The sequence below is a fragment of the Erinaceus europaeus genome, chromosome 5, assembly GCF_950295315.1.
Source record: "Erinaceus europaeus chromosome 5, mEriEur2.1, whole genome shotgun sequence".
In the NCBI taxonomy this organism is placed as follows: Eukaryota; Metazoa; Chordata; class Mammalia; order Eulipotyphla; family Erinaceidae; genus Erinaceus; species Erinaceus europaeus.
The window spans coordinates 3,196,075-3,217,578 of record NC_080166.1 but is presented as its reverse complement, the minus strand read 5'-3'; the positions used below and the strand labels follow the sequence as shown (position 1 = coordinate 3,217,578).

The window sequence follows — 21,504 nt, the reverse complement described above, 5'->3', positions numbered from 1 at the left end:
GCAAAGCACAAGGACCGGCATAAGGATCCCGGTTCGAACCCCGGCTCCCCACCTGCAGGGGAGTCGCTTCCCAGGCGGTGAAGCAGGTCTGCAGGTGTCTGTCTTTCTCTCCCCCTCTCTGTCTTCCCCTCCTCTCTCCATTTCTCTCTGTCCTATCCAACAACGACAACAACAATAATAACTACAACAAAGACAAAATCATTCTGAACCCTAATAAGCTAAATATATATATGAAGCATTCATTTGACTCCACAGTCACAGAACAGCGTGATCAAAAGCTCGGCTGAGGGCCTAAACAGACATTTCACCAAGGAAGGGACGCCGCCTTCAAACAAACGGCGGTCATCTTCTTCACTTATTACCAGAAAATAGAAATCAAGGCACACTGCGATTTTACTTCATATCGTCAGAATGGCTGGTATTAAAAATCCAGGAAACAATGGGTTTGGTCAAAGATGTATTAAAAAACAAAACAAAACTGGACACACTAGCAGTGAATATGTGAATTGGTGCGATCACTATAACAAAAGAGTGTGGAGCTTCCTTGGAAGGTTGGACTCTCATATAATGTACTGATTTCTCCCCTGGGTGTTTACTCGAGTGATAGAAGAACACTAAATGGAAAAGAGAAACACCTTCTCCTGTTCATGGCAGCATTATTTAGAGTATAGGAAAAAAAACACCAAGCTCCGGGGGCTGCACAGTGGCGTGGCTGGTTCAGCGCACACGTTAACAATGCACAAGGATCCAGGTTCGAGCCCCTAGTCCCCGCCTGCATGGGGAAAGCTTTGCAAGTGGTGAAGCAGGGCTGCAGTTGTCTCTCTGCCTCTCTCTATCTATCTACCACTCCCCTCCCTCTCAATTTCTGGCTGTCTCTATCCAATAAAGATAATTTTAAAAAATTAAAGAAAAAAAACCCCTCGAGTTTCTGAAGGCAGATCATTGAACAAAGAAGATCCGTTATAGTCATGATGGAGTAGAGTCAAACATAAAAAGGTGACATTTTCCCATTTGCAAAAAAAACATAAATGGGCTGTGAAGGTAAAGGTTACCCCTGTGGAAATCTGGGGAGAGAGAAATGCAATGTGATTTCAGCCATTTGTAGAATTTTATAAAGAAACGAGGCAAATGAACAAGCAAAACAAACATTTTCTGACGACTGGTTGTGGTGGTCAAGTGGTCTTGTGTTGGAATGGGCCATTTGATTGCTAGTGAGACAGTGGCTGAACTTGACCACATGTGTTACGTTAGATACCTTCACTGTGGTGAGAAATTGTACGTGTGAAACCTATACGATCTTGTAAGGTTACAGTGTTTTTAAAAAAAAAACATTATTTTTAAATATGTTTATTTATTTATTGGATAAGGAGAGAAATGGAGAGGGAGAGAGAGAGACACCCACAGTCCTATTTTACCTGTTGTGAAGCTGTTCCCCCTACAGGTGGGGACCAGAGGCTTGAACCCAGATCCTTGTGCACTGTAACGTGTGTTCAGCTATGTGTGCCATTGCCTGGCCCCCTTGTAAAGTTAGGTCAATAGAATTTTTTTTTTTTAAGTGAATGGAAGAAAACAAGAAAATGGTGACAGTCATAGTTATGTCAGTTTATAAGTAGCTTCTATTTTAAGTAGCTTTCAAATTTAGTGTAAAATGTAGGTCAAGTTGATGCTGGCATGACAGTCCACCAAGATAGCATGTTCTCTTCCTCTTCCACGTGACCCAAGTTTGAGCCTGACGCCACCACACTGGAGGAAACTTGGTAATGTAGTGTATTCCCCCTCCTCTTCTTCTCTTTCTTCTCCCCCTCCTCCTTTCTCTCTCTCTCTCTCTCTCTCTCTCTCTTCTCTCTCCATATATATATATGAGAAATTCAGCCCAAACTAACAAAAAACAACAACAAAAAATAAAGATAAATCTTTTTTTTTTAACTTTCACCTGCATGTTGTAACCCATGGCCCCAGAAATATTATTTACTTCCAACCTGGGATCAGTATTCCTCACCCAGTTCAATGGAACTAAGTGCCTCACCAGTTTTTTCTGGACTCCGCTCTGTCTAAAAGTTGCTACGGGTGGACAGGCCTTAGAGACAAGAGCTCTTTCCACTCCTGGTGACCTCTCTAGTTAATGGTCCATTCTTCTAGACATGCCACACGACTCCCCCTGCCTTATGATGCTGAAACAATCTGGGGTTTCTGGAAGACACAAGAGTGAGAAGTCGACAAGGAAGGATTAGAAGCAGACGACGAAATAGAATATAGTGTTCCTATCCTGCCGATTATGTAGTGGGTGGACCTGTCAAGTGTTTTTCTAGTCCAACTTTCTTTGTGTTCCTTCATCTGTAAGTTTATACTCCTGTTGCTTATAACTTGATCGCCTGACCTTTCAAAGCCAGCTTATGCTGTTGTTGTCATTGCAGTTGACAAAAAATATGTTGTTGCAACTAGCCGGAGCTTCTGGTATTTGGAACCTGGCCGTCCACTAGCACTGCTCTTACGTAACCGTGGATGAGCCTCCCTTCCCTTCCTACTGTCTCTGAAAATGTATGATAAAGCACTGTACAGACTAGCACTGGAGCATGACTTTCCCTTAAGGTTAGAAATGAAGGTTTCAGGAGTTGGGTGGTGGCGCAGCGGGTTGAGCGCAGGTGGCGCAAAATACAAAGACTGGCATAAATATCCCCTGGCTCCCCACCTGCAGGGGAGTCGCTTCACAGGCGGTGAAGCAGGTCTGCAGGTGTCTGTCTTTCTCTCCCCCTCTCTGTCTTGCCCTCCTCTCACCATTTCTCTCTGTCCTATCCAACAATGACAACGTCAATACCAACAATAATAACTACAACAATAAAAAACCAAGGGCAACAAAACAGAAAATAAATAAGTATAAAATTTAAAAAAAAAAAAAAGAAATGAAGGTTTCAGCAGTCAGGGAAATGACTTAGCAGGTAGAACACAGGGATTGTGTCTGTGAGACCCCCATTTTGTTGTTTGTTTTTGGTCTTTTATTAATGATTTAATAATGATTCTGATTCACAAGATTGCAAGATAACAGGGGTACAATTCCACACAGATCCCACCACCAGAGTTTCGTGTCCCATCCTCTCCATTGGAAGATTCCCTATTATTTATCGCTCTGGGAGTATGGACCCAGGATTTTTATGGGGAGCAGAAGGTGGGAGTTCTGGCTTCTGTCATTGCTTCTCCACTGGACATGGGTGTTGGCAGGTGTATCCACACTCCCAGCCTGTTTCTGTCTTCCCCTAGTGGGGCAGGGCTCTGGGGAGGTGGGGTTCCAGGACACATTGGTGAGGTCGTCTGCCCAGGGAAGTCAGGGTGAAATCATAGTAATACCTGCAACTTGATGGCTGAAAGGCAGTAAGATATAAAGCAGAACAAATTGTTTAATAAACAGGAACCGAAAGGTAAGAACAGAGCGGATGAAATCAGGGGTCTTCATGTGGGAAGCAGCCAGGAAGACCCTTGTTTTGATCACTGCCATTATATATGCTGAATAAGAGTGGTACACTGACCCTTCTCTGTCTTCTCTCATGAAATAAACTTTAAAAAACAGGAACAATCAGATTACAGGAAAAATTACAAAGTTGACCAAGTTTTCTTGGCATCCAAAACTGCCTTCTTTCGTCTGTTGGTATGCCCTCCCATTGTCTTTCAAACTTGGGAAGAAGAAGAAGATACCATAACCATACTTGAAGAAAATAATGGTTATTCACTTGTGGATTCTGCCTTCATTGAAGTAGAGGTCATGGGATGTAACCTTTAGAGAGAAAACAAAGAGACCAGGATAAAAGACTTGTACATTATCTTGAAGACAAATGACCTTCTTTTCTGACATGTAAAAATCCCAGAGGAATCCATTCAAGGAAGTAGCTTGCTGTGTGTATCGTCTCATTTGGCTAGTTTTCCTCTTGAGAATGTGCTGGTAACCACAGACTGCTATGACATTCACATATAAAGAAAAAAAAAATCACTTGGAATAGCAGCTGTTCTCTGCTCCAGAGCAGGCTGGATTGTTTCCCTGAAGTCCTGTTGGGATTGCTGAAATCCCTGTTGAGTAACTGCTATCAAAGAGCAGAAATCTCCCACAAGGATAAGCTTAGTAGACTAAGTAATATCATCGTCTTTCTGAAAACTTTCTGCCTTGTTTTTGTTATTTAGCAAATTCCATTTTCCCCATCTGTAGTCCACATCAGTCATAATAATTTGACAGCCACTCATGTGTTTCGACATATAATATTCCATATTTATGTTGGTAACTGGCGTGTGTGTGTGTGTGTATTATGTAAGTTACTTCACTTGTCTTATGCACTGAAATCAGGGGCCGTTTTTGTGCTATTCTAAGGAGTTCTAAAAGATGCCTGTCACAGTCTTTTGAGTCACTAGCTAATGTTCTTTCTAAGTAAATATCCCATTGTCAGGCCCAGCCTTTTCTCAGGTTAATTCAAGCCTTGAAACTTCAGGGGCAGACAAGAAGAGAAGAATTCACTGTGTATCTTTCCTTATAAATTTGAATGCTTCATACTGTTCATCCCTTTGGCCATACCTTTCTAGCCCCAAGTCTTGTAAATTCTGTTCCATACTCCTGCTAGCTCCCCTTCTCCCAGTGAGCTCAGAGGTGCTGGGGATGTACCTGGACATACCTTAGGACTGAAAAGAGGAGCCCCGAGGTCTGTAGAGACCTGAGCATGCACTGTAGCACAGCTCCAACTCTGTTTGGGTTCCTCAAATCGGAATGAAAATACTCTGACAACATTTAATGATCACCTCAGTTTGCTCAGGGCTCTCATTGCTGCTGGAAGTGCAAAGATAAATTCTCTCAGGAGTCAGTGAGCAATCAGCATAGGCAATGGAGTAGTGGATGCGAGGGGCTGGCAGCAGCTCAAGGCTGACGGCCTGTGTGGTGAAGGAACCAGCATCACACCTGTTAGGTGCACTGGAGCGGAGATGTTCCTTTGACACCACATCCGGGATACTGGATAGAGATACGGAGATGGCTTCCCCGGGGAGGATGACTCCTGAGTGAAGTCCTGAAGAACAGAGACGTTGTCATTATTTGGATATGAGCTGGTATTCAAATAATGTGTCTCAGGTCTCAATAAAAATTTTAAGTCTTCTTAGTGCCTTAAGGGACAAATGATTTGTTGTTGTTTATTGGGAAGTGGATTGTTTATATTATAGTTGTTGGCACGGGGGTACAATCATCTCTGAGAGTGAACTTTGGTGGTAGGAGTGATAAGGAATTATTATCTTAGAGTCTTGTAAATCGCTGTTAGACCTCTAATAAAAAATAAGACAATTCCCCACCCCCTCATGATTGGTGTCTGCAAAACACTCTCACCCCCGGCTTCGGTCCTTTTGTTGGTCCTTTTGTAACGTTAAGGCACCAGGACCTCAATGCCTCCCTCCCCTCCCCATCTCCTCCTCCTCCTCCTCCTTCAGAGTCCTCTGCTTTTGTGCACTACAGTGCCAGTTTCAGACTGTGTTTCTCCTTTCCGTTCTTGTTTCTTAAGTTCTGCCCATGACTACGATCAGTCCATATTCCTCCTCTGTCCTGGCTTATCTCACTTGACATGATTCCTTCAAGCTTCAGCCAAGACGAGGTAAAGAAGATGACTTCAACATTTTTTAAAATTATCTTTATTTATTATTGGATAGAAACAGCCAGAAGTTGAGAGGGGAGGGGAAGACAGAAAGGGACAGAGACAGAGAGACACCTGCAGCCCTGCTTCACTGCTTGTGAAGCTTTCCCCCTACAGGTGGGGGCGGGGCAGGGGCTTGAACCTGGGCCCTTGCACATTGTAACGTGTGCTCAACCAGGTGTGCCACCACCCAGGCCCCTTCAAAATTTTGTTATTATCTTTATTTATTTTGAGATAGAGACAGCCGGAAATTGAGAGGAAGGGAGACGAGAGGGAGAGAGACACCCACAGCCCTGCTTCACCACGCATAGACTCATGAAGCTTCCCTCCTGTTGGCCCATCAGATCTCTTTTTTGGATTCTGTCCTTATCTTTCCCCCATTTTCCAGTGGGGTTGTTTGTTCTTTTAATGTTGATTTTAGTGAGTTCTCGATGTATTTGTGGCTCTGTAGTTCTCACCCCCCTCTGTGCAATGTATGACATAAAAATGCAAACATTTAAATTTTCCTTGATCTGTGTTATGTCTCGGAGTCAAAGTGTGAGTGGCGTCATGTGGCTGCATGGTCCTCACAGCCGGAACACACGTTCAGTGTTCTCGTCCAGCTGTGCGGATTGTCCTCCAAACAGTATATTGGGTTTCCTTTAGTTTCAGGGTGTTGGGGTCATTTTCTGCCTGGTTTTATGTTTGGCCTCAAATAAGAACTTTAAAAGTCCCTAAAGAGCACCCCTTAAATACTATACCTTAAATACTAGTTCTACGAACAATGTTTACCGGTCCCGACACCTCAGAGCCTGATAGTGACTCCATGAGGCTAGCTAGGACCAGCACTGGCCCCTTGCACGGGGAGAGTAGAACAGGGCAGGCTCTAGAACCAGGCGCCTCTAGACTACCCACTATCATGACCTCCTTGCTGTAGTGCTTCTGTGAAAAATGGTCCACCAGCCGGTGGTGCACCTGGCTAAGCACTCACATTACAGTGCGCAAGGACCCAGGTTCGAGACCCTGGTCCCCACCTGCAGGGGGAAAGCTTCACCAGTGGTGAAGCCGTGTTGCAGGTGTCTCTCTCCTTCTCTATCTCCCCATCCCCTTTCAACTTCTTTCTGTCTCTATCCAATAATAAATAAATAAAAATGTTAAAAGAAAAAGTGATCCACCAAAGGTCTCGGTTGATAGGGTACAGTTAATTCTGACAGTGGAAATCCATGATCCCACCTTTAAAAACAACAAAAAAAATGTTGGCTGTTCATTAAAATCCAAGTGCCTGCTTCCACCCAAATGTAGTCCTGCTCGGTTAGTGAGAACAAAGTCAGAGCCTCCTGCAGAAGGATGCTTTAGCCGCGCAGCTTGCCCGCTATGTTCACAGCCTGAGCACTGTGACTTGCCTTGCTTGAGAAGTCTTACTTGTGAGGAGGCCTGGCGAGGGGAGACGTTGGAACGTTCACCATTCATTTCAGCTTCTGAGACAAATGCAAACGGTCTTTGAAATCCGGAAAAGGCCATTGTGTCATTAGGAATGGAGCAATGAATTGGTAAAATAACTCACTGGGGTAGTGAAATCTGACCCCTACCACAATGAAAGAAGCTTTGAGTCCCGAGGTCGGTCTCTATTCCTCGCCTTCTCTGTCTCTATCTAAAAATGAAAAGAAAAAAATTGAGATTTTATTTTTTTTAGAATTTTTTTTAAGTTCTCAAATAGTAAGATCCAGAAACATGTAACTGGTTATTAAAGGGTAATGTTGGTCTGTTTTATGCACTTAGCACTGGATTTGACTGAATTAAAGGAAGAACGTCTATCTGGACCCGCACTGGACAGCTTTCCAGATAATTCTACACTGTGTGGTCTGCAATGAATAGTTTGCTCTTATTAATAAACAGTTTTACATGGTAACTTATTTAATCTGTGATTCTAAATTCGGACTGTTAGACACACTTGTCACTTGGGGATTATCAGGAAGGATGGAGGCTTATAAGGGAGTGAAGTAAAAAGTAGTAAATAATGTCTGTAGTTGGTTACTCCAGAGATAAATACCATGGTAAATAGACTTTGAACATTAAGAAATAAGAAGGAAATCTATAGAAGTATGAAATAAAATGTTAAAAACAATTGAACTCCCACTGAGCAGGAATGCTACTGGCATTCAGTCTTTTAAACAAAAAGAAGTATTTTTTCAAAGGATAGCATATATCTGTGTTCTGTGTTTGCTTCCCAACCATGGCAAATAGTTCTTTATCCAAAGAACTATTCTCTAAAGAGAAAAATGAGCAGTGTACAAGAAATGTTTTTTTTCTTTCTTTATTATTTTTTTTTATAAAGTGGAAACATTGATAAGACCATAGGATAAGAGGGGTACATTACCACACAGTGCCCATCCTCAGAGCTCCGTATCCCATCCCCTCTCCTGACAGCTTTCCTATTTTTTATCCCTCTGGGAGTATGGACCCAGGGTCATTGTGAGATGCAGAAGGTGGAAAGTCTGGCTTCTGTCATTGCTTCCCCACTGAACATGGGCGTTGACAGGTGGATCCATACTCCCAGCCTGTCTCTCTCTTTCCCTAGTGGGGGCAGGGCTCTGGGGACGTGGGGCTCCAGGACACATTGGTGGGGTCCTCTGCCCAGGGAAGTCAGGTTGGCATCATGGTAGCATCTGGAACCTGGTAGTTGAAAAATAGTTAAGATACAAAGCAGAGAAAATTGTTGACTAATCATGGACCTAAACGCAAGAATATTGCAGATGAAGATTTGAAGTCTCCATTTTAGAAAAAGCTAGTGGGTCTATTTTAGGTCTATTCCAAGGGGCCCGTGACTTTACTAGTCTTTTCCTGTGCCTGACAGCTAATATGCAGGTGGACCCAGGTTATTGTCTGGGGAGATGGGGTCATAGTTGGAAAGAGAAATGATTTTCTTCATAACATGCTGTAAAGACTGAGGCCTGAGAAGCCACTTTGGTAGCAGGGAGTCTTCCGACCCTAATCATTCCTATCTGTGGCCACTCCCTTAGCTTTTCTCTAGGTGCTTTAAGGGCAGAGAGTGCTTCCAGAGAGAAAATGGAGAGAAGACCGTAGAATCTACACGTGAAAAGATAGTTGTTTGGTAGTTTCTGTTTTGTTTTCTGTCTTCTGTTCTAACTGTGAATTGAGCTCTAAATATGCTTTTTGATGTTTCTTCTTTAAAACAGGGAAATAAACACAAGATCCTGGAAAAATGTACATTGCCACTGACGGGAAAGGGTTGTGTCAACCGCATCATTACTGAAAAGGTCAGGTGCTTTTCTCTTTTCGTGCCTCCTGATAGCTACCACAAGATTTTATATATATATATATAGAGATAGATTTCTAGACATTTTAAAAATACTTCTGTTATCTCCTTAAGGGGCACTGCATTGTTAGTGATGGTGTTCATTTAGTCTGTGGGCAGACTGACAGGAAGAGGCATTGATTTAATGTTCTGAATGCATACCTCTGGGGATGCAGAATCATTGCCCTCACCACGCTGAGAGTGGTGCTTTCAAAGGTTTTGTTAGTCGGTATGTTTGGGTTTCTTTAACTTTGATTCTTTAAATTTTTTTTTAATTTTACATTTTCTTTTTTTTTTATTTTTATTTTTTTATTTTATTTATTTATTCCCTTTTGTTGCCCTTGTTGTTTTATTGTTGTAGTTATTGTTGTTGTTGTTGTTGGATAGGACAGAGAGAAATGGAGAGAGGAGGGGAAGACAGAGGGGGAGAGAAAGACAGACACCTGCAGACCTGCTTCACCGCCTGTGAAGCGACTCCCCTGCAGGTGGGGAGCCGGGGTTCAAACTGGGATCCTTATGCCGGTCCTTGCGCTTTGTGCCACCTGCGCTTAACCCGCTGCACTACAGCCCGACTCCCCCAATTTTACATTTTCTTTTAAAAATATTTATTTTCTTTATTTTTATTTATTTTGTTAGAGAGAGAGAGAGAGAGAGCGAGCACTGGTCGTCTCTGGCTTTATGGTGTTGTTGGAGATTGAACCTGGGACTTTGGAGTTTTGGCAGGAAAATCTTTTATATAACCATTATGCTGTCTCTCGACACCTGACATTTGGATTGTATATGTATGTGCACAGTATATACATATATATTGTTAAATGTACTTATCATTCATAGTTTTTATTATTATTGTTATTGTTATTTATTTATTTTTTGCTTTCTTAAATCACAGGCATATATTATGGGACTTGACTATAAGAACATTAGTCAAATTGGGTCTTGATCACTTAGATGCAGTTGCTAGCTCAGTCCCTGTAGTAGAGTCTGTTCTGCGACCCTGACACGCTCTCAGCCCCTTTTCCAGATGGGTCTCAGCGGACACCTGCCACTTTAGTTCTCCTCTAGATCTTTCCCTTAAGTCGAAAACGCTGGGCAGTGGTGGAGCTGAAAACTGTTCAGACATCCCTGGACAGACAACCCCACCAGTGTGTCCTGGAGCCCCACATCCCCAGAGCCCTCTCCCACTAGGGAAAGAGAGAGACAGGCTGGGAATATAGATCCACCTGCCAACACCCATGTTCAGCGGGGAAGCAATGACAGAAGCCAGACCTTCCACCTTCTGCATCTCATAGTGACCCTGGGTCCATGCTCCCAGAGGGATAGAGAATGGGAAAGCTGTCAGGGGAGGGGATGGGACATGGAGATCTGGTGGTAGGGAGTGTGTGGAGTTGCACCCCTCTTACCCTATGGTTTTATCAGTGTTTCCTTTTTAATAAATAAAAGAAAAAAGAAAGCTGTTCAGATGAGAGCAGAGAACCTCACAGAGAAGTCACCACAGTCATCTTTTAAGCCAGTTTTGAGTCTGGGATGCTAGAAGTGAGGTGGGGATGGAGAGTTTGATGAAACCACACAGCAGAACAGGAGGCTGACTTTCCTGGTAATGCTGCTGTGGTTTTTGCTGAGGGCCGTTCCGGCGTCGGGACGCTGACCCGGCTCACCAGCCTTCTCTGAGGTGTGGTAAGAAGCACCAAAAACAGCACTTAGAGTGAAGGTGATGGGGTCACAGTGCTTCATGGAAGCCACACTGTAAGGAGCATTCTGTCCTAAGTGGTGCCTTCCCCCGGCTCTGTTTATGAGGGAATTTGTAAGTGTAACTGGCCGAGAACATTCAGATAAAAGGGCAAAGTAGGGACCCGGCAGTGGCGCACTTGGCTAAGCTCATACTTGCAGCACCCAAGGGCTCAGGTTCAAGCCCTTGCCTGCAGGGGGAAACCTTCACAAGTGGTTAAGCAAGGCTGCAGGTCTCTGTCTGTCTCCTCTTCCTTCTCAATTTCTCTCTGTCTCTATCCAATAACCGATAAATAAATTGATTAAAAGTTTTAAAAAGAAATATATATTATCAAGAAGATACAAGAGCACAACATATCATCTTAGCATTGATTTTCTGAGTTTTACCTGTTCTGAACCCTCCCAGTATTTTGGATAAGACTTGTTAGAAGGAAGCTATTATTTTAAGATAAAGATACAGCTGTCCATTGCCCTATTTTCTTTAATACAGTAAAGCCGTAAAGCTATAGGGTGAGTCTGGCAACACTTGCTAATTTTTCAAGTAAAATTTCTTTTCTAAAAAATATTTTTATGAATTTATTATTGGATAGAGAGAGAGAAATTGAGAGGAGTGGGGGAGGTAGAGAGAGAAAGAGACAGAGACATCTGCAGCCCTGCTCCACCACTCATGAAGCTTTCCCCCTGCAGGTGGGGGCCAGAGGCTTGAACCCGGGTTCTTGCACATTGTAATTTGAACACTTAACTAGGTGCACCACAGCCTGGCCTCCTAAGTCAAATTTCTCCCCACTCCTTCACTCCATGTGGACTCTGCTCTTATTCCAAGAGAATGCAAAGCTTCTGTCTGCAATATCTCTCACTCAACTCTTTGTTAAAACGTAAGGCAGCTTCTGTCTTTGTCTTGAAGAGGTCTCTGGCCATTCTGCCACTCTCAACTTCTCCTTGGCATGATCCACCAATCATGTTGGGGTCTGTTATCAAAGACCTACGTTTTTTTTTTAAAGAATTTTTATTTATTGATGAGAAAGATAGAAGGAGAGGGAGAAAGAATCAGACATCACTCTGGTGCATGTGCTGCCGGAGATTGAACTCAGAACCTCATACTTGAGAATCCAATGCTTTAGCCACTGCGCCACCTCCCAGACCACAAAGACCTACATTTATTTTATGCTACACCTTATATTATCATTTAAGTATGAGGACATTAAAGAAAAGTATTTTCTATTCATTCCCTCCACCACATGTAGCATTATTAACACATCCACTCACTCGTTTAACCAGCATCTGCGAACAAGACACCTTCTATTAGTCTGAGCCAGACTATTCCCTCCAGCGGCTTACCGAAAGGAATGGAAGGAATGGGCAGTCTCTGCCTTCAGGGGTAGTCAGCAGAATACTCAGCTATTCTGGCAGCTGGAAAACCATGACAGATATATGGGCCAAATGCTGACTTGGGGAATGCGTAAGAAAGGCTTCTGCATTAGAATGTGCAAGGACAGGACGCAGGCTCAGGCCCCTAGACTCCACCTGAGGGTGGAGACAGAGAGGTAGGAGGAGAGGAGCGAGACACCAGGGCCCTGCTCAGCTCTAGTCTGGGGTAGTACCAGGGATTGAATCTACAGCCACTGAGGCCTCACACGTGGAAGCCGTCCTCGGCATATTTCCTCGACCACCTTCGAGTCTTTATGATGACACCTAATGCTCGTTTATCTGTCCCAGCTTTACAAACTTACAGCTATTCATAATGCAGTAGAAAAAGAAGCCAGTCTGAGTAGTATACCAAACTTATCTTCTGCAAAGAACAATGATCCATTTACAAAATATTTTTTAAATTGTCACTTTGAAATTGAATAATCAGTGCAACCTAAGATGTCCCTAGTTGACTGGCTTTTCCCCCTCAGGACACATATTTCTACTAAAACATATTTTCTTGGAATATGAAAATACGCAAACACATGAGTTGGGAATGATTCCATGAGTAGACCACAGGAATTGCAGGTCTGAAGCCCCAGCACCAGCACCAAATATGCTTGAGCATGGCTCTGGGCTCTCTCTCTCATTAAATATTAAAAAAATAAGTACATTTAAAATGTACCAATAAAATGAAATATTTCCTCCAAAATTTTAATTTTGCCAGTAAAATCAACCAGGTTATCTATGATTTCACCAAATGGAAAATAATGAGCATCACAAGTCCTCTTGATAATTTGCTTCTGAGGAAAAGAGTCACTCAGCTGGAGACAGTAGTCGTGACATGCTTGGGATTTGGATTCACTTACAAGTGACTTACTAAGTTAAACCGTTATGGAGACCTGTCCCTGCTGTGTCCCGGGAAGGGTGCTGGCTGCCCAGAGCTCGCCTCTTGTTCTGTTTGTCCTGTTCTGTTCACCCGTCTTAGGAGGTGGACAAGACCCACCTACAGGTGGGAAGGGCAGTGAGTGGCTGCCGTGTGGCAGAGCAGGAATTCTAGCCCCCTGCAAGGCAGCGTCTCTCACACACTGTTGTCCATGGACATCTGCCTCCCACCAGGGCTGGCTTTAAAAATGTCAGTGTAGGGTTTGACTTCTGATGCAATTGAAAATAAGGACTCCAAGCTTGCAATATAAGCAGGGAGTTTAAGATTCATCCAGGAGAGAAAAGATATCTAGGGAACAGCACTCAAACCTAGGAAAGAGAAAACTCTATCAAGTCAGAACAGCAGCAGCAGTGACCAGACGTCTGGCTGGAGGGCACATGGTAGACCCAGTGGTTTTCAGTGACAGCACAGTAGTGCTGCTTCTCCTTTTTAAATTTTTATTTATAAAAAGGAAACACTGACAAAAAATGTAGGATAAGAGGGGTACAACTCCACACAGTTCCCACCACCAGAACTCTGTATCCCATCCCCTCCCCTGATAGCTTTCCTATTCTTTTTTATTATTATTATTATTATTATTATTTTTTTTTTTCCTCCTCCAGGGTTATTGGTGGGCTCGGTGCCTGCACCATGAATCCACCGCTCCTGGAGGCCATTTTTTTCCCCCTTTTGTTGCCCTTGTAGCTTCATTGTGGTTATTATTATTGCCCTTGTTGACGCAATTCGTTGTTGGATAGGACAGAGAGAAATGGAGAGAGGAGGGGAAGACAGAGAAGGGGGAGAGAAAGATAAGACACCTGCAGACCTGCTTCACCGCCTGTGAAGCGACTCCCCTGCAGGTGGGGAGCCGGGGGCTCGAACCGGGATCCTTACGCCGGTTCCTGCGCTTTGCGCCACATGCGCTTAACCCACTGCGCCACCGCCCGACCCCCCCTGCTTTCCTATTCTTTATCCCTCTGGGAGCATGGACCCAGGGTCACTGTGGGATGCAGAAGGTGGAAGGTCTGGCTTCTGTAATGGCTTCCCTGCTGAACATGAGTGCTGACAGGTGGATCCACACTCCCAGCCTGCCTCTCTCTTTCCCTAGTGGGGCAGGGCTCTGGGGAAGCAGAGCTCCAGGACACATTGGTGGGGTCGTCTGCCCAGGGAAGTCTGGTCAGCATCCTGCTGGCATCTTGAACCTGGTGGCTGAAAAAAGAGTGAACATATAAAGCCAAACAAATTGTTGACTAGACAGCAGTGCTTCTTACAGCTAAGAGTCTCCAACCAATAGACCATCTTCCCAGAGACAAGGGCACCCTGTCATCCCTGTGCTTGCAGATTCCAGATAACCTTTTCTTCCTTTGCTTTCCTCTTTTCTTCTTTCAAATCACTATGAATAACCTAACTGACAATTCCCACTAAAACTGTTAGACTTAACAAAAGTTGTTAAAAAGGAAGAAAAAAAATAATCTGGCTGCAGTAGGCAGTTAGTAACCAACACAGCTGCCTCCTGGCATGAGCGGTGCCCCTCCCTAATAGCTGGCTAGGGAGTGGGCATTTACTGCTATCCATGTGGAAGACTCAAGGCTTGACACTTTTTCATATTACATTTCAGAATCTTTTGTCCTGACTTTCATCTCTCCTTTCAGAACCTCTGAGGGGTTATTTCTGTACTATGTGATAAAATAATTACGGTGATAGAAATTGTCATTGTCATTTTTCTTGACTCCCAACAGGCTGTGTTTGACGTGGACAAAAAGGAAGGGCTGATTCTGGTTGAACTCTGGGAAGGCCTGACAGTGGATGACATCAAAAAGAGCACTGGCTGTGACTTCATCGTAAGTGTTTCTGCGAACAGACTTTGCCATCTGTCCGTGACCGGAGGATCGATTAATAGGTGTTTACAGGACATGAGCCACTATAGTTCGGCGTCCTTTTGGGAGCTGACCTTTCCAAAGAACAGGAATGGAAGGGAGGGTGCCCCCAAAGGACTGTAGGTGGGAGCAGGAGCCAGGCTGTGACTCAAGGCCTGGGTTTGGTTCAGGATTCAGAAGCAGGAGGGGGAGGAACCTCCCGGAGTTGCTGGGGGGAGTGGGCTGAGCTACTGGGCCTTGTGAGTTGCTTTCTGTCAAATCCCTTGCAATCATTCCCCTGCTCTTTGGTTCTGCGGTAGCCATGACTCAACTCGACTGACTTAAAAATGTGAACCACGGCTAGAAAAATGATACTTTATTTCTCATCTCTTTTGACTAACTTCTATGTGTGATTATTTCATCCCTAAAGAATATTAGAAGATTGTTCTCTTGCTGCCATCAGATTTAAATAGATGTTTCCAACAAGTGTAGGAAAAACAGTGCGGGGAGTCGGGCTGTAGTGCAGCGGGCTAAGCGCAGGTGGCGCAAAGCACAAGGACCGGCGTAAGGTTCCTGGTTCGAGCCCCGGCTCCCCACCTGCAGGGGAGTCGCTTCACAGGCGGTGAAGCAGGTCAGCAGGTGTCTGTCTTTCTCTCCTCCTCTCTGTCTTCCCCTCCTCTCTCCATTTCTCTCTGTCCTATCCAACAATGATGACATCAATAGTAACTACAACAATAAAACAACAAGGGCAACAAAAGGGAATAAATAAATAAAATAAATATAAAAAAAATTTAAAAAGAAAAAACAGTGCAGCTCTGGGTGGTGGTGCACCTGATTGAATGCACACATTGCAGGGCACAAGGACTCGGGTTCAAGCCCCTGGTCCTCACGTGCAGGGGGAAAGCTTCACAAGTGGTGAACCAGGCTGCAGTGCTCCCTCTCCCTCTCTCCTTCCCTTTCTCCCTTTCTCCTTTCTTCCCTTAATTCCTATCTTCCCCTCCCCTCTCAATTTCTCTCTGTTTCAATCCAACAACAACAACAACAACAAAAAAGACTTAGTGCAAGCCCCTGGCTCCCCACCTGCAGGGGAGTCGCTTCACAGGCGGTGAAGCAGGTCTGCAGGTGTCTATCTTTCTCTCCCCCTTTCTGTCTTCTCCTCCTCTCTCCATTTATTAATAAAAAAGAAACATTGACTAAACCATAGGATAAGAGGGGTACAACTCCACACACTTCCCACCACCAGAACTCTGTATCCCATCCCCTCCCCTGACAGCTTTCCTATTCTTTATCCCTCTGGGAGCATGGACCCAGGGTCACTGTGGGATGCAGAAGATTGAAGGTCTGGCTTCTGTAATTGCTTCCCCGCTGAACATGGGTGTTGGCAGGTGGATCCATACTCCCAGCCTCTCTCTCTCTTTCCCTAGTGGGGAAGGGCTTTGTTTGTTTTTATGGTTACCTTTGTTCCAAGACTCCAAATGGTTTAGAAATCTGATCTCAGACCTCTTTAAAACATATTCCTCCGCCACACCTTCCAGGGCCCTTCCTCCAAGTCCATGGGGTACCCTCTCTCCTTGCAACTAATCCCCGACTCCCAGCCCGCTTTGGGAGCCTCGTTTCTTCAGTCTGGGCCACAGGTTGGTCTTTGTTTGACTTGACATTTTCTTTGTTTTGTTCCCTGCTTTACTTCATATGGATGAAATTTTTTTCATATTTACTTTCATGTTGGTCTGCTTCTAAATTCTGCTTCTAAGACCCCTTCTGTTACATTGCTTGAGGCTGTGGTCTATTCACATAATCACTGTTTTACCTGCATCCCGCCCTGCCTGCAGGGTACTGGTTTAATCCCCACTGGTTAGATGGAAGCTTTCTAGGTTCCGGTCCCACTCTTTTTTGCTCCGCCCCCTCTCCTAGTCATTTCCTTTCGCTTGTCACTTCCGGTGAAGAGATGCATAAAAGGCGATGTATCTGATTAATAAGCGAGATACTGCTTCCCAGCTCAGCCATGAGTCCCTGGTCCTCTGTCTCCTGCCCTTGAAGCTAGCCTGGCAAATGGCGCCCTGAACAGGGACTGGCACTTTCATATGGATGAAGTCATTCTATCCTTTCATCCTGTGCAAAAGCCCCTTTACTATTTCTTGCGGAGCTGGTTTAATTCTTTTTTTTTTTTTTTTGTCACCAGAGTTATTGTTGGGGCTCAGTGCCTGCACTATGAATCCACTGCTCCTGGTGGACATTTTTTCCATTCTATTTTTTTTTTTAATGTGACAGATCAGAGAGAAATTGAGAGGGATGGGGAGAGAGAGAGGAAGAGAAAAAGACAGACACCTGTAGACCTGCTTCACTACTCGTGAAGGATTCCCCCTGCAGGTGGGAAGCAGAGTCTCCAACCCAGGTCCTTGGACTTGGTGATTTGTGCACTTAAGTAGGTGCACCACTGCCCGGCCGCCAGAGCTGCTTGAATTCTCATAACTCCCTCTGAGTGAGTGTGTTATGTATGTGGTGCGGGGAGGGGAGCGGGGGCAGTGACACCTGAAGGTCCACGTCAGCTCTTGGAGTCAGTGCAACACGCGTGGGGTGCCCAGAGCCCAGACTTGACCTTGGCTACCCTGACCCCAGCCACGGTTCATGGCGTGCAGAGCACACTGTCACGGTTACTTGCCCAGCGCTGAGTCTGTGCCGGCCCGTCACATGCGTACCCCCCTCGGGGGGTTTTCTGAGGCCAGGGCCTGGGGGCCTGTGGTCTGCGTGTCCTTCCTGTGCAGCGCCTGCTCTGTGAGCAACCAGGGCAGCTGGCCGGCACCGTGCAGCGTGGCCATGCCTGCCGTGTCTGCTCCAGCTCCCCTCCATGGCCTTCTCTGTAGGCGGATGTGTGTCTCTCCAGCAGGTCGCCCTGCGCACAACGATGTAGTCGTGTGAGTGGAGTCACCCAGGCTTCCACCTCCTTGTGTCCTCTTGTTCTGGGAGCAGGATATTGCTTTGTTTTGCTTTGTGTATTTTCCTTTTTCTATGTTCTATTGACACGGCGCTATGATATTTATAAATTGCAGGCATGTATCACAGGCAAGTAAAACCTACCTAAACCCATGTTTGAGCCATGTATGACAGCATAAACTGGTCACTCGTGGCTGTTTACTAAGCACTCGGTGCATGCCCCGTGTGAGGCTGTTACATATGAGTAAATAAAGAAAACCGGTAGAGCTCCTGCTAAGCTGCGTCTTTCAGCGCCTGTTATGAACCAGCACTATGCAGAGCTGAGCAGGATGCTCAAGGGCTTTCAGTGGTCTGAGGAGACAAAGTACTGGCTTCTCTTCCTCACTTACATCAGACAGTCTTGTGCTGAGCCTGTGGATCACCTTGGCACGATAATCTTCTCTTCTGCTCACTTGGACATACAGAGCTGATGAAACTGGGGGAGGGGGGGTGAAAGATGGCGGCTTGGTAAATGCTTTTCACTGCAAACACGGATAGGTCGAGTCAGGGGGCATAGACAGAGCTCCATCTTCTGCTTTTCTGATGAAAGTCAATTTTCCTCGTTGAGGGTATAAATGCCATTTGGAACTCAAAACAGAGCTGATGTGACAAGAAAAAGAATAAACGACTTACAAGCTAAGGTGTCCAGTTTCCTTTTCAAGGAAGCTCTATAAAACCTCCGTTGGAAAATATCTATTTTCAGAGAAAAGTTTTATTTCATTAACTTGTTTCCATGGATGCTCAATTGTTTAAAAAACAAAGGAAAGTGGATTGTTTATAGGACACACTTTCTAAATACTCAGAGCCCCTGTGTCTTTTGTTCTTTTGAGTGCAGTTGAAGACCTGTCCAGCTACCGGCAATGGCTTCTCTCTGTTGTCTGTGTTCTGTTTAGTCTTTTATTATCTATATGCTCTTGGGCCTGACAGACCTGACTGAGCTCTACTTTATTCTCCACTTTCTACCAGGCCAAACTGAATATTTTTTATTCTTTTTTAAAATTTTCTGAATATTTATTTATTTATTCCCTTTTATTGCCCTTGTTGTTTTATTGTTGTGGTTATTATTGTTGTTATTGATGTTGTTGTTGGATAGGACAGAGAGAAATGGAGAGAGGAGGGGAGAACAGAGGGGGGAGAGGAAGACAGACACCTGCAGACCTGCTTCACCGCCTGTGAAGCGACTCCCCTGCAGGTGGGGAACCGGGGGCTCGAACTGGGATCCTTTTGCCAGCCCTTCTGCTTTGCACCACGTGCGCTTAACCCGCTGAGCTACCGCCGACTCCCTATTTTTTATTCTTATCATGTTTATTTTTGGTAGAAATATAGAAGAGGACACTAAATGAAAACTCCTTATAAAGGAATGAAAATATTTTAATGTCAGAACAATTAAACAGTGACATGCTTCTTTTATTTTCAGCCTTGATTTTCCTCCAGTTAGAAGCCTTTCTGTTGGTTCTTTGAAGACCGAGCTAAACTAACTCACCAGGGCTATCGCCAGAGCATGCTGCTGGCACTACACATCCCGCGTGCTGCCAGAGGCCATTTTCCCCTCTCTCTGTCTCTTTCGCTCTCTTTTATTTGATAGGACAGAGAGAAATTGAGAGGAGATTGTGTAGGTCAAGTTTGCATTTTTACCCAGAACAAAGACTTGTGGGTTGTTTTTTTTTTTTAATTAATAAACAGACAAATGAGGGGCTGGGTGGTAGTATAATGGCTAGAGTGCTCGCACCACTAGGCACAAGGGCCTGGGTTCAAGCCTCCAGCTCCCCACCTGCATGGGAGACACTTCACGAGTAGGGAAGCAGGTCTGCAGGCGTCTCTCTTTCTCTTTCCTTCTTCATCCCCCATTAATGATCTGTGCACAGACATTTTCTATCCTTCACCACCTTCATCTTGTATTAGCTTGGAATCTTCGCACTGCATTTACCTCATTTCCATTGTTCTTACAGAAATGAGTCATCAGTGCTGGGTGCTGGCGCACCTGGCTGAGCGCACACATTACAGTGCACAAGGACCGGGGTTCGAGCTCCCAGTCCCCACTTGCAGGGGGAAAGCTTTGTGAATGTTGGTGTAGGGCTGCAGGTGTCTCTCTGTCTCTCTTCCTCTCTATCACCCCCTTCCCTCTTGATTTCTGGCTGTCTCTATCCAATAAATAAATAAAGATAATAAAAAAGTTATTTTTAAAAAAGACAAAGAAATGAGTCATTGATCACACATTTCTTCATAAATATGCCCCCGGTTAACTCAGGGAGTATGGAAACAAAGTGGTGAATTGACTGGAGCAGTTGTGGAGATTCTAAGGTTGCTGTCTTCTTGAATATGACACTCTTTGTAAAATTTTTATTATTTATTGCATAGAGACAGCCAGAAACTGAGAGAGATGGGGGGATTGGTTCAAAATGGAAAAGGAGGAGGAAACCCTAGGCGATGATCGTGGCTGGGCTGTGTGCTGGCCACGTCATTAAAGTCCGAGGATTTAATGGAGAAATGCCAGTGCCATGCAGTCTTTTATAATCTGTTTTTCTTCTCTCTTCTTTTACCAGGTCTCACCAAAACTCATGCCAATGCAGCAGATCACAAATTGAAATGTGGAATAAACACCTGTTCCTGATCATTTTTCAAAATTTCGATCATTTCATTAGAAGGGCATCAGTAATTGTCATTTTGTGCTTGTGTGTTGAATAAGCAGTTCTGAACTAGTTCTCATCTAGCATTTTCCGCATTATGTAGGCCTGTGTAAGCTTTGCTTTATCAAGGGTGCTGTGACATGTTCATAAAAAAGCAAACAAAAGTAATATTTTGATGTGCTTCATAAATGCTGAGAAGGCTGTCTTTACCATTGGTGCTTCTGTTGTATTTCTATGTACCTTGTGTGGCGTGGACAACCCGTGCAGTTTGTACTGAGATGAACCCTCAAAGTGTTTCATTTCTTCTTCTAGCGTTTGCCCTTCTTCCATAGCCAGTCAACAGCAAAGCTGGCAGGAGCTGCTTGTTGCTGGCTTTGAAAGTGACTGGGATCCATGTGGATTCAGTCGGCTAGGAAGGATCGTCAGTTTCCCCAATGACTGGGTACTCACGGGATGCACCACGAGAAGGTCGATCCAATGCAACCACTGATGTGCGCGTTCTCAAGGCTGAGTCATGACAAATGAATGAGGGAGGATGGTCACTCTACCAAGCGAGCTGTTTGCTAGATAACAACAAGTATGTAGGGTCTGCGTGGGAGAAATACTGTCTTTGAGGATGGGTTGTTCCCTGGGGCCTAGGGCACTCGCAGTTTCATCACTTTGTTTGATATTTTTCAATGTTAAGAAAGAGGGAGGGGAAAAGAAAGAATCAGAGAGAGAGAGAGGACAGCAACAACCCCTCCTCCTGTGCCTAAGTATCCCTTATGCGTGTCCTGCGGTCCTCAGGTGGGTCAGTTATGGCGAGGTGGACACTTTCCCAAGTGAGCTATGCTGTCTGAGGAGTTCTGTTTTCCCTACATCCTCCTCTGATTTGGCCTTCAGAACCTTGACTTGATGATGACATCTTGTTTTTCAAGTGCTCAACCTCTTCCTCCTCCTACACTTTTGGTAAGTTAAAAGATGCCCAAGAAGGCAAGTAGAAAGCCTCTGTAGAGGAGAACAGAATTGATCTAACAAACCGTGTAGGGGAAAATGGTGCTGATATCCCACC

The 21,504-nt window shown here is 44.7% G+C and overlaps 1 protein-coding gene across 2 annotated transcripts in view; it reads left to right on the top strand.

Annotated features, from left to right (window-relative positions):
- The window catches only part of OXCT1 (3-oxoacid CoA-transferase 1), a 121,278-nt gene extending 100,836 nt beyond the window's left edge, over positions 1 to 20,442 (top strand). For both annotated transcript variants that reach the window (XM_060190991.1, XM_060190990.1), the window contains 3 exons: positions 8,825 to 8,905; positions 14,740 to 14,841; positions 20,370 to 20,442. In XM_060190991.1, the coding sequence (XP_060046974.1) occupies positions 8,825 to 8,905; positions 14,740 to 14,841; positions 20,370 to 20,411 (225 nt within the window). In that variant the 3' untranslated portion in view covers positions 20,412 to 20,442. The remainder of the gene's footprint in view (positions 1 to 8,824; positions 8,906 to 14,739; positions 14,842 to 20,369) is intronic.
- The last annotated feature ends 1,062 nt before the right edge of the window (positions 20,443 to 21,504 follow it).